General features: G+C 51.8%; 1 protein-coding gene across 1 annotated transcript in view; it reads left to right on the forward strand.

The window, feature by feature from the left end:
* DNAH2 (dynein axonemal heavy chain 2) overlaps window positions 1–11376 on the forward strand; it is an 80821-nt gene extending 69445 nt beyond the window's left edge. The window contains exons 72-88 of the mRNA XM_064495190.1: window positions 72–205; window positions 350–494; window positions 614–813; window positions 2215–2341; window positions 3818–4004; window positions 4204–4352; window positions 4505–4688; window positions 4930–5120; window positions 8443–8634; window positions 8810–8994; window positions 9235–9463; window positions 9541–9692; window positions 9789–9903; window positions 10387–10563; window positions 10661–10735; window positions 10896–11046; window positions 11181–11376. Of these exons, the coding sequence (XP_064351260.1) occupies window positions 72–205; window positions 350–494; window positions 614–813; window positions 2215–2341; window positions 3818–4004; window positions 4204–4352; window positions 4505–4688; window positions 4930–5120; window positions 8443–8634; window positions 8810–8994; window positions 9235–9463; window positions 9541–9692; window positions 9789–9903; window positions 10387–10563; window positions 10661–10735; window positions 10896–11046; window positions 11181–11335 (2748 nt within the window). The 3' untranslated portion in view covers window positions 11336–11376. The remainder of the gene's footprint in view (window positions 1–71; window positions 206–349; window positions 495–613; window positions 814–2214; window positions 2342–3817; window positions 4005–4203; window positions 4353–4504; window positions 4689–4929; window positions 5121–8442; window positions 8635–8809; window positions 8995–9234; window positions 9464–9540; window positions 9693–9788; window positions 9904–10386; window positions 10564–10660; window positions 10736–10895; window positions 11047–11180) is intronic.
* The last annotated feature ends 433 nt before the right edge of the window (window positions 11377–11809 follow it).

Below are 11809 nucleotides of genomic sequence, written 5' to 3' on the forward strand. Positions count from 1 at the left end.
TGGGAGGTGTAATGGGATGAAAAGGGTAAAGGTCACTGGAGTGAGATTCTCACCACGAGTCATAATCTCAGGGCCTGGAGGCCCAACTGCTGGGCATTGTGGTCCGGAAGGAGAGGCCTGAGTTGGAGGAGCAGAAGGACTCACTGGTCATCAATATCGCTGCTGGCAAGAGGAAGCTCAAGGAGCTGGAGGATGAGATCCTTCGGTAAGACCCTCCCTGCCCCCGCCCCACCCTGCAAGGCTGCTTGCAGGCAAGACTGGCATTCGAGGGGGCTGATGAGGAGTTACCCCCACCCCCAGCCCAGTGCCCCTAGCCCCTAGATCCACGTGCCTCTTGGCTTCCCTCCAGGCTGCTGAACGAGGCCACAGGCTCCCTGCTAGACGACGTGCAGCTGGTGAACACTCTGCGGACCTCCAAGATAACCGCCACTGAGGTGACAGAGCAGCTGGAGACCAGTGAAACCACGGAGATCAATATTGACATGGCCCGCGAGGTGAACTCCATTGCCCTCCGGGCCAGCCCCCTCTCTCCCGGAGCCCCGCCCCCGATCGTGACCCCGCCCCTCCGTGGCCCTGACCCCGCCCTCCGGCCCGGACTCCGCCCCCTCCGCAGGCTTACCGCCCGTGCGCCCAGCGGGCCTCGGTGCTGTTCTTCGTTCTCAACGACATGGGCCGCATCGATCCCATGTACCAGTTCTCGCTGGATGCCTACATCAGCCTCTTTATCCTCAGCATCGACAAGAGCCATCGCAGCAACAAGCTGGAGGATCGCATCGATTACCTGAATGAGTACCATACCTACGCTGTCTACAGGTCTGGGCGCCCTCGGCGGGAGGCCCGGTGGCTCTGACGCTGACCCTTCTTTCTACTTATGCGCTGTGCTGTCCCATGCCACCATACCTGGTCCCCTGCTCTTCTCCTCTCCATATACCTCCCCTGGGGAGCGTCCACCGTCAGGGTCTAACCATCACACTTGGGCTGAAGAGTCCGGGGTTCAGAGTGTCTTACCTGTAGGTCTCCTTTGAGCGTTAGCCTTGTGTCTGTTACACCAGCGCTTCTCAAATGGTAAAGCACCCACAGACTGGGACTCTTGTTAAATGCAAATAAGGATTCAGTAGGTCTGGGATGGGGCCCGAGGTCCTGCTTTTCTCAGAAGCGCCCAGGTGAAGCTGCTGCTCCTGGTTTGTGGTTCACGCTTTGAGTAGCAAGTGTGCTCTCTTCCTGGACATCCCACAGACCCCTCACGTTCAGCTTGTTTCAGATCAAGCTCCTTAGCTTCCCTCTTCCTTTGGGGTCCGCACCCCGAGTGGCACCAACACCTGCTTCCCAGGCATCCGGGCCAGAAGCTGGTGGATAATCTGGACGCTTCCCAGTCCCTCACCCCTCAGATCAGTCACTAGGTTTTGCTTACGAATCCTTCTGCAAACTGGTCCCCTGCCTGGGCCTCCCCATTGCCATGTCTGCACTTCAGTTCAGGCCTCCACGATCTTCCTTTCTGAATTGCCCAACAGGCCCCGAACAGGTTGTTCTGCCTCCATCTTTGTCCCTCTCCTATCTGCCCCACTGCAGCTGCCCGTGTGAGCCTTTCAAACACACAGATCTGACCTTGCCACCCCCAGCTTACACTCTTTGGTGGTTGTGTCCTGTGGCCACCAAGTCCACTGAGTCTTGTCCGCTACCTGCCTCCCAGCCTCACTTTTCCCCTGCTTACGCTGGATGCCTGAGCATCCGGACTGGCCGGCACACCGTGCTTTTCTTCCCCCAACCCCCTGCTTTGCTCCTACTCTGAGCTCTCCCTGTGTCCTCCCCTCTCCTCCTCTTCCACATCACTCGGTAACTCTGTGCACCTCGGGGCAGTTCCTCTCCACCCTTGTATAGGACTCAGCACATCATATCATAATCACTGCCTCTTACCTGTCCTCACTCTGCCTGATTTCCTCCAGGACAGAAACTGTGTTCATTCATCTTTGTGTCTTCAGGACCTGGCTGAATACCTGGCACGTAGTGCAGGTCCAACCAATGATGAGGAAACTCTGGGAAAATCATGTCCTCTCTCTGGTTCACTGAATGCTAGGCTGTTTATAGGAGGTTTGGATCAGAAGCTGATTAAGGTCCTCCTTCTGTGTAAGGCTGTGTGATTGTATGATCTTCACTCCGTAAGCATACATGCTGAGTATCCTGCCTCCCACCACCCCACTCCCTGTCCCCTCCCAGGTACACCTGCCGCACCCTTTTTGAGCGCCACAAGCTGCTATTCAGTTTTCAGATGTGTGCCAAAATTCTGGAGACTTCTGGCAAACTCAACATGGATGAATACAACTTCTTCCTACGTGGGGGTGTGGTGAGTAGGGCAGAGGGCACATCCGAGTGTGGGGTGGACAGGGTTGGGGGCGGGGGCAAGTATGACAGGGACTCCAGACCCAGAGGGTAAGGCCCAAGGCTCCAGCCAGTGAGTAGAGGAAAACTGGCAGGAGCAGGTGCACGACAAGCCCCCTAGGCTGCTTGAGGGGAGTAACTTGCCTCCAGCCCCCCTTGCCTGGGCTTGACGACTGATAGACATCGTCTTTCACCACCTCTCAGGCCACTCCTTCCGCAGCCCGAATTCCGTGGTCACCATTACACTCTCTCCCTTGCACACACCCTTGGCCCCTTTGCTCCCACCCTGCTCGGTGTGGCGTTTGCTCTCTGGTTAGAGCTAGCTGTCCTTTCCCTCTGTCCCTTTGTGGTCTGTGCAGCTGAACGTGGCTGGAGAAAAACACACCCACACTGACTAGAATCGCTTTCAATCCACGACCATTCACCTCAAATGGGTCCTTAAAGCTGCCAACTATACCATAGTTCCCTGGGCCAGTCACCACCCCTCCTTGGATAACAGTTTCATTCCTTTTGCCACCTTCACCTCACCTCTCATCTGGATTTTAGTAAGAGCCTCCACTGCCCCTAATTTCTCAACACAGCGACCAGAGAGATGCTTTTAAAGTGGATGCCCCATCATTGATGTTACTCCCCCACTGCCAAACTCCTCACTCCATCTACTCCAGCTGCATAGGCCTCCTCCTGTCACAGGCATGTTCCACCTCAGGGCCTTTGCACTGGCTGTTCCTTCTGCCAGAAAATTGTTTCCCCAGGTGTAGACTGAGCCCTCTCTCCCCTCCTTCAAGTCTTGATTCAAGTCTCACCTCACTGAGACCTCCTTGACTTTCTCATTTAATACTCCAAACTTCCAACCTCCCTTATGTTCCTCAACTTAGTCTTTTTTCCTGTGGCACTATCATCTTTAACGTACTAGACAATTTACTTATTATGTTTTTGGTTCATTATCTGCTGTCCCATGTTGGAATATAAGCTTCTCAAGGACAAAGACATTTGTCTGTTTTGTTCAGTAGTGTGTCCCAGGTGCTTAGAACACATAGTTGGTGAACAATAAATATTTGTTAAAGAGAGTAAATAAGTGAGTGAACAGTTTGTGCTTCTCTCAAGGGTGAGGTTATTACAATCGAAATCATTTGGGTAGGAGACATTACTGCCAGGCAACCACCAGAGGGCGCCCGCTTCCTGACTTTGGGCTCTGTGGTCTCGGCACAGCATCTGAGAGACCTAGGCACCCAGCCCCCCCAATTTATTCCCCAGTAAAGATAGATTCCAGTCCATCTCAGATTCCTGTCTTCACTTCTTCACTTCGTTTCATGCAATACTCACCTTGGCTTTTCCACCTTAAATATATATATTAAAATAATAATTATATATATAATAAAATAAAAAATAATTATTTTGGGATGTTCCTGGTCAATCCTTTTCCCCTCTCATTCCCTCCAAGGTCCTGGATCGTGAGGGCCAAATGGATAACCCCTGTACCAGCTGGCTCGCAGATGCCTACTGGGATAACATCACAGAGCTGGACAAACTGACCAACTTCCACGGGCTCATGAACTCCTTTGAACAGTATCCTCGTGACTGGCACCTGTGGTACACCAGTGCCACCCCCGAGAAGGCTATGCTGCCAGGTGCCTAGGCGCTGAGCCTCTCTCTCCTGCCCTCCTTCAGCCGTGTGCCTGCTGCTCCCTTTCTTCTTCCTCCCCTCTCCCAAGTTCCCTCAGTACATCTGCCTCCCGGCCAGGCCAAGCATTCCTACAGGTGCCCCTCTGTCTAGATCCCCTGCTCTTCCCGACTCACTCTCCTTGCAATTACTCACTTCATTCCCAGGTGAGTGGGAGAATGCCTGCAATGAAATGCAACGGATGCTGATCGTTCGCTCCCTGCGCCAGGATCGCGTGGCATTCTGTGTAACCTCCTTCATTGTCTCCAACCTTGGCTCCCGCTTCATTGAGCCGCCTGTGCTAAACATGAAGTTGGTCAGTGGCTTGGTTTCCTTGCCCACACGTGCCCATGCCCTTCCCGCCTCCCTCTCCCTGTTCCAGTCTGTTATTGCATTTCCTCAGTCTCTCTCTCCCACTGCCTTATGTTGTGGCCCTCTGCCTGAGGCCATGCCCTGTGCTTCCAGCAGGTGATGGAGGATTCAGCCCCACGGACCCCACTCGTATTCATCCTGTCGCCCGGTGTGGACCCCACCAGTGCCCTGCTCCAGCTGGCAGAGCACACAGGCATGGCTCAGCGCTTCCACGCCCTGTCCCTGGGCCAGGGCCAGGCCCCCATCGCAGCTCGGCTCCTCCGAGAGGGTGTGATTCAGGGTCAGTGCCCACCCCATTCTTCTACCCCCATCCCTGGCCCTGGTCTGACTGCCCACCACCTCCAGCCTCAGTCACGCTGCTGGAACTGCAGCTCCCGCTTCTCCAGAAGGCCCCAGGAGTGGCAGACCTGAGCATTTGGACCCCACCCCTCAACCGCCACACACACACAATAAGGTGGGAAGTGGAGGGGACAGATGGGGTGCAGCGAATGGTTCCTGCTGCATCCAACATCCCCTTGCAGGACATTGGGTGTTCCTGGCTAACTGCCACCTGTCACTGTCATGGATGCCTAATCTGGACAAACTGGTGGAACAGCTGCAGGTGGAGGATCCTCACCCTTCCTTCCGCCTCTGGCTCAGCTCCAGTCCACACCCAGACTTCCCCATCTCAATCTTGCAGGCCAGCATCAAGATGACCACAGAGCCACCAAAGGTATGGGCGACTGTAGGTAGCCAGCATCGTTCGTGCCATCTGGTCTACCTTTCGTCCTACTGGCCTCAGAGAGAGGGCTTAATGTTAATAATGCAGCTTATTTGATTCTACTGGCCTCTATAATTCCCCACCTCCTTTCTCTCCTCTGTGTGCCAAACTCTAGAACACACTAGTAATAGCTCACATTTCTCGAGTGTTATTATGTGCTGGGCATTGTTCTAAATGCTTTACGTTTATTAATTCATTTAACAGACACACACTATCAGGTAAGTGCTGTCACTCTCGTGTCACAGGTAGGACACTGAGACAAAGAAAGTCTATAACTAGAGTGTAGACCCTTCTGGCCCTCCCTCCTCCCGACATTTCCTTGCATTCTCTCCCTCATGTCACTGCCTGGACTCTCAGCCTCTTTCTCCTTCCTTCTCTCCAATTCTATTGAAATGTTTATCTTTAATATTACAAGCTCACCATTGATGCAATCATACTGCTCCTTTAAAATCTGATCATGTTGCTACATCCTACCCACTTACCCCCTGCTTAAACTATTTTAATAGATTTTCATGGCTTTTAATCAAGATGAAAATCCTATTCACGTGGCCTGTGTACCTCAGCGGGCGTGTCCCCAGCTTTGTGGGTCGCCACGCTTCCCTTTGCTTTCTTTGCTCTACCGACACCATTAACTTTTAAAGTTTTTTGTTGTTCTTCCTTGAAAGACCCTGTATTCTCCTGCCCCAGGCTTCTGCACCTGCTGCCCTCCCTGTTCTCCCTACTCCTTCCTTTGTCCCTTCAGGTCGCAGCCCCAGCAGCACTCTCTCCAGAAGCTCCTGACCTCCAGATCTAGGTCAACACCCTGTGACACACTCTCCTACAACCTTCACTGCTCCCTCTGACCTTACCACTCACTGTGGGACTTTTATACGGATTAGCGTGATTCTGATTAATGCCTGACTTCTCCTGACTGTAAGCTCCATGAGGGCAGAGGCCACATCTTTTTTTTTTTTTTTTTTTTTTTTTTTTTTTTTGCCTCTCACTGTTTTGCTCATCCTATGACTAACACAAGGACCCGTATGTAGCAGGTACTCAGTGAACAAGGATGGCTGGCGAGCATACACATGTGGATGTCTTTCACCATTCATCCTCCTCGCCCACCTAGGGCTGGCTGACATAGTCGACTGTCCCTCTCCCTGGTTTCCCCGACACACACTCCTGGTCCCCTCCCATCTGTCCCTTGCCACATCATTTATTACTTCTCTGTTTCTTTCCCCTCCTGTCTTGTCCTCATTCTCCATTTCCTCCTTTCACAAGTTGATGGAGAAATTGTCCTCTTCCTGATTTCAACTCCAATCCCATCTCTGGTTCCAGTTTCAAACTCAGTTCCAGGTCTGAATTCCACCTGGTTCCAAAGCATTTCTTTCTGGCACGCCAGCACTGTAAATCCCACACTTCGAAACAAGCTGTCAGCTCCTCCACTTGGATGATCTCATCCCATTTTTGTTAATGGCACCACTAATTTAAAAAAGAAGTTTAAAGTTGATTTTTATCTAACTTTATTTTTTCTGCCAACAAAAGTATTCTGCGCCCCCATTTTAAAATGTCACACAGTCCAGAAATGGGTTGCCAATGTAACAGAACTTTTTTTTTAATGCATTGTTTTGAGCCTTTCTTTTGCCTTCTAAAAGAGGAGTGTGCCTTGGTTGCTAGAAGGCCCTCTGTTGGCTGAGCGCCCCCTCTGTGATGGGCAGAGGAGTTTTGGAGGTAGGTGCTGTTTAGGTCGGCATAACTCTGACTCTGAGGGAAACCCAGGAGGAGAGAGCGAGGGGTCCAAGAGGATGGCTCTGCAGTGGGGCAGGGCCCCAGGAGAGAGGGCCCCAGCAGAGAGGGCCCGTTCTAGCTCAGCCCAGGAGAGCTTTCTGTGAAATACTGTTTGCTGGTGATGCAGGACCTCCCTTGGATCTGCCAAAACTTTAGTGAAAGTAGGACATTTAGGGTATCTTGGGTACAACTGGGTTTCTTTTGGTAGCTGACAGAGGCCAATATTTTTAAAATATTTTATTTGGAAATAATTTTAAACTTACAGAAAAGTTGTAAGAGTAAGAGTACAAAGAACCCCCACATGTCTGTTACCCAGATCCATCTGTTGTTAACATTTTGTCCCACTTGCCTTATCATTTGATCTCTCTCTCTCTCTGTTTCTCTCTCTCTTCACTTATACTTTTTCTGAACCATTTGAGAGTAAACTGCATATATCCTGGCCCTTCACTGCTACGCACGCCAGTGTATTTCAGTGTAAAGGGCTCAATCGTAAGAATAAGGATGCTCTCTTACATAGCTGAAGCACAGTTGCCACCTTCAATGAATTGTACACTACTTTTATATAAACCTCTTGTTAAATGTCCCAATCACCATATATATAATTATTTATATATACATATAGAATACATATATCTGGGCCCTTTATTCTGTTATTAGGTCAAGTTGTTCGTCCTGGGGTCAACACACACTGCCGTAATTAGTATCTAACTCTATAATAATTCTTGACAGCTGGGAAGGCAAGCCCCTTACCTTATTCTTCTTCAGGTTATTCCTGGCCTTTTGTTCTCCAATATAAATTTTGGAATTAGCTTGTTAAGTTCCACCAAAAAAACCTCTTGATCAATTTGGGGGAAATCGACATCTTTAGGATATCGAGCCTCTCAAGCTGTGAGTATAGTAGGTCTCTCCATTTGGTCTTTTTTGGGGGAGGGTAATAAGGTTTTTATCTACTAATTTTAATGGAGGTACTGGGGATTGAACCCAGGACCTTGTGCATGCTAGGCGCGCACTCTACCACTGAGCTATACCCTCCCCCCTATTTAGTCTTTATTTCAATAAAGTTTTGTAATTTTCTCTACAAAGATGTATAAATTTTTTTAGATTTATTCCTTGGTACTTTACATAGACCCTTTGCACATAATTGTGTACATTTTGCTTATTAATAGTGCATGTTTATGTCTTTGTTCATATTTTCTGGCACTCCCAAATTGAGTTGGCCTACCCACCATTGAGAACATCATAGCAGAGAGGATCAAAGGTGGGCGGGGGGTGCACAGAGGGCAGGACTGCCACTAGCCCATACAGTGCCTGTGAATTAGAGAAAGGCACCCAGCCCTGTGAATGAGTGCGCATCTTGGCATGCAGCTCAAGGACTGGATTTCAGCCTCCACTCATCCTTTCAGCCATTGCCCTTGTGCAGTGAGCAACCTCCACAACTGTACACAGTGGTCCTAGTGGCAGGGCCGAGCAAGATGCACGTCATCCCACCTCTGTACTTCATTGTCCCCAGGGCCTAAAGGCCAACATGACCCGTCTTTACCAACTGATGACGGAACCACTGTTTTCCCGCTGCTCCAAACCCACCAAGTACAAGAAGCTGCTGTTTGCACTGTGCTTCTTCCACTCTGTCTTACTTGAACGCAAAAAGTTCCTGCAGCTTGGCTGGAACATCATCTATGGCTTCAATGACTCTGACTTTGAGGTTTGTGCTACCCAGGACTCCCTCACCCCAGCCCTCTCTCCTTCCACTTCCTGCCCTATGGCTACCCTGCAGGCACATCCACTGACAAAGCCCTTGTTACAGTGCCCCTGGAAGAGTTCCTGCCGTAACTGTGTGTGGGGCTGGGGGCTGGGGCTGGGGCTGGGACCACGCACAGGTGTCAGAGAACTTGCTGAGCCTCTACCTGGATGAATATGAGGAGACACCCTGGGATGCGCTCAAGTACCTGATCGCTGGTGTCAACTATGGTGGACACGTCACAGATGACTGGGACCGGCGCCTGCTCACCACCTACATCAACGACTACTTCTGCGACCAGTCTCTATCGACCCCCGCCTACCGGTGAGGGAGGGTGGCAATGAACAAGGTGGGGCAGAGGACAAGAGAGACCAGGTGGCAGGACAACAGTGGGGGTGGGGTAGGGGAAGTGTCTGAGGAGAGAACATGCAGTTGGGAGAAGGCAGACTTTGTGGGATTGGGGAGGGGGCAGCAAGAGCAGGGAGTTGGATGAATGGGGTCTTGGCCTGGCATGGAAGCCCCAGTGTCCCCACAGTGCCACAATAGGTATGCGTGACTCCCCAGGTTGTCAGCACTGGAGACCTATTTCATCCCCAAGGATGGGAGCCTGGCCTCGTACAAGGAGTACATCAGCATGTTGCCGAGCATGGACCCGCCTGAGGCCTTTGGCCAGCACCCCAATGCGGATGTGGCCTCCCAGATCACTGAGGCACGGACTCTCTTTGAGACTCTGCTTTCCCTGCAACCCCAGATTACACCCACCAGGGCCGGCGGCCAGAGTCGGGAAGAGAAGGTAAGGCCAGACAGACACCTGCGGGAGGAAAAGCAATGGGGAAGAGCAGTCTGCACTCAGAGCTTCTGCCTTGGCAGGTCCTTGAGCTGGCTGGTGATGTGAAACAGAAGATTCCGGAAATGATCGACTATGAGGGGACCCAAAAACTGCTGGCTCTGGACCCCTCCCCGCTCAGTGTGGTCCTTCTGCAGGAGATTCAGAGATACAACAAGCTTATGGAGACCATCCTGTAAGATGGGTGGGGACCCTGCAGAATCTGGGGAGGGGGAAAGAGGAAGGGCCTTCACTGCCTGCCTAGAATGGGTCTCCACCTTATCCTGTTCAGGTTCTCACTGACAGACCTAGAAAAAGGCATCCAGGGCCTCATCGTCATGTCTACAAGCCTAGAAGAGATTTTCAATTGCATCTTTGATGCCCACGTCCCTCCTCTCTGGGGAAAGGCAAGATTACATCACTGTTGATCCGCCTCCAACAATGAGCTCTCCTTGCACCCCTGTGCCCCCAACCTGGTTCTAGGGAAGCAGATGGCAAAATTCGTGAGCCTAGGCTTTGGAGTCAGGCAGGTCCAAGGCTGAAATCTGGCTCTGCCCTTCACTGACCGACTTTGCAAAGCTATTAAGTTAGAAACTTACTCAAAAAGTCACTAACCTCTCCAAGGATGTTTGAAGGATTCCCAGTTCTGTGCACTCAGTAGGTGCTTCATCAATGGTAACTGGTTAATATCACCATCATTACTGTTAATAAATAGCTGTCATTTTATGCTTCTCTCCTGGTAGTTGGCTTTTGGAGAGCTTTGCTCAACTATGGTTGGGAAACAGGGGCTGACACCATATATTCTTCTTGTATCTGCTCCAAGTATTCAAAATAAGGCTATGAGTGCACAGATAAGTGAGTGAATAAACACACACTGCCTCCTCCTCCAGGTATATCCCTCACAAAAGCCATTGGCTTCATGGACCCGGGACTTGGCCTTGCGTGTGGAACAGTTTGAGCTGTGGGCCAGCCGTGCGCGGCCTCCTGTCATCTTCTGGCTGTCTGGCTTCACCTTTCCCACTGGCTTCCTCACCGCTGTGCTGCAGTCTTCAGCTCGCCAAAACAATGTGAGCAACATGGAAAGTGGGATGGGGAGCGATGCTGGGGACATGTATTTTCTCTGCTATCTGGGGGTCCTCCCTTATTCTCACCTTCAATCTCCAGATTTCAGTGGACAGCCTCTCTTGGGAGTTTATCGTTTCCACTGTGGACGACAGCAACCTAGTGTATCCACCTAAGGTGGGAGCCAGATGTGCTCTGAGCAGAGTGGGGTCTGGTGGAGGAGGGTGCTGGGAGGAAAGGTGGGAAACAATTGGTTAAGAAGGGAGAGGTGGCAAGTCAGGGAGGCTGGCAACTGAGGGTCTAGACTTCCCCCCAACCCGCCCCCATGTCTCCGCAGGACGGTGTCTGGGTTCGGGGACTATACCTGGAAGGTGCGGGCTGGGACCGGAAGAACTCCTGCTTGGTGGAGGCAGAGCCTATGCAGCTTGTCTGCCTCATGCCCACGATCCACTTCCGGCCTGCAGAGAGCCGCAAGAAGAGTGCCAAGGGTGGGACAGCTCCCTCAAGCCTGCCTGCCCCATCCCTCGCTTGGGTCCCTCTGCCACCCCTCCCCCACACCCGCTCCTGCCCTGCTTTCCCAGAGCCTCCAGGGTCTGACTTTCTCTCCTCTCCTTTCCCTCAGGAATGTACTCCTGTCCCTGCTATTACTATCCCAACCGGGCAGGCAGCTCAGACCGCTCATCCTTTGTCATTGGCATTGACCTCCGGTCTGGGACCATGACATCTGATCACTGGATCAAAAGGGGCACTGCTCTACTCATGAGCCTGGACAGCTGAGAGGGCCTCTCTTCTTCCCTGCTTGTGGGAGGGTCGAGGACTCTTGGAGCCAAGGCTGATAATGCACCTCGGACAGAGGCTGGACTTCACTCAGGCCTTGACCTTAATTGAACCTGTCGTGTAATGGGGCCTTGGTAAATACCTAGTTGTGCTAGCCATAAAGGTGGAAGAATTGTATTGGAGTTCAGTGTAGTAGAACGCCCGCGACCACAAGCCCTAAGTCTCTTAATGGGATAGTGGGGGCGTGGGGAAGGAGGAAGCCCAGGCCTCACAGAGGACGGGGTCTCCCGTAAGCTGCTCCTGGACAAGGAAAGGAGCACGGGAAATGGGAGGCCTTGGAGGGAGGTGTGGCCTTGAACGAATGGGCAGAGCATTGGGGCCTAAAGAAGGTGTGGCTAAACCTCGGGGCAGGACTTGAGCGGGTGGGGCGGGATTTACTTTGGAAAGGCGCGTGATCCAAATGGAATAGGGGTT

Source organism: Camelus dromedarius, chromosome 16, assembly GCF_036321535.1.
Source record: "Camelus dromedarius isolate mCamDro1 chromosome 16, mCamDro1.pat, whole genome shotgun sequence".
In the NCBI taxonomy this organism is placed as follows: Eukaryota; Metazoa; Chordata; class Mammalia; order Artiodactyla; family Camelidae; genus Camelus; species Camelus dromedarius.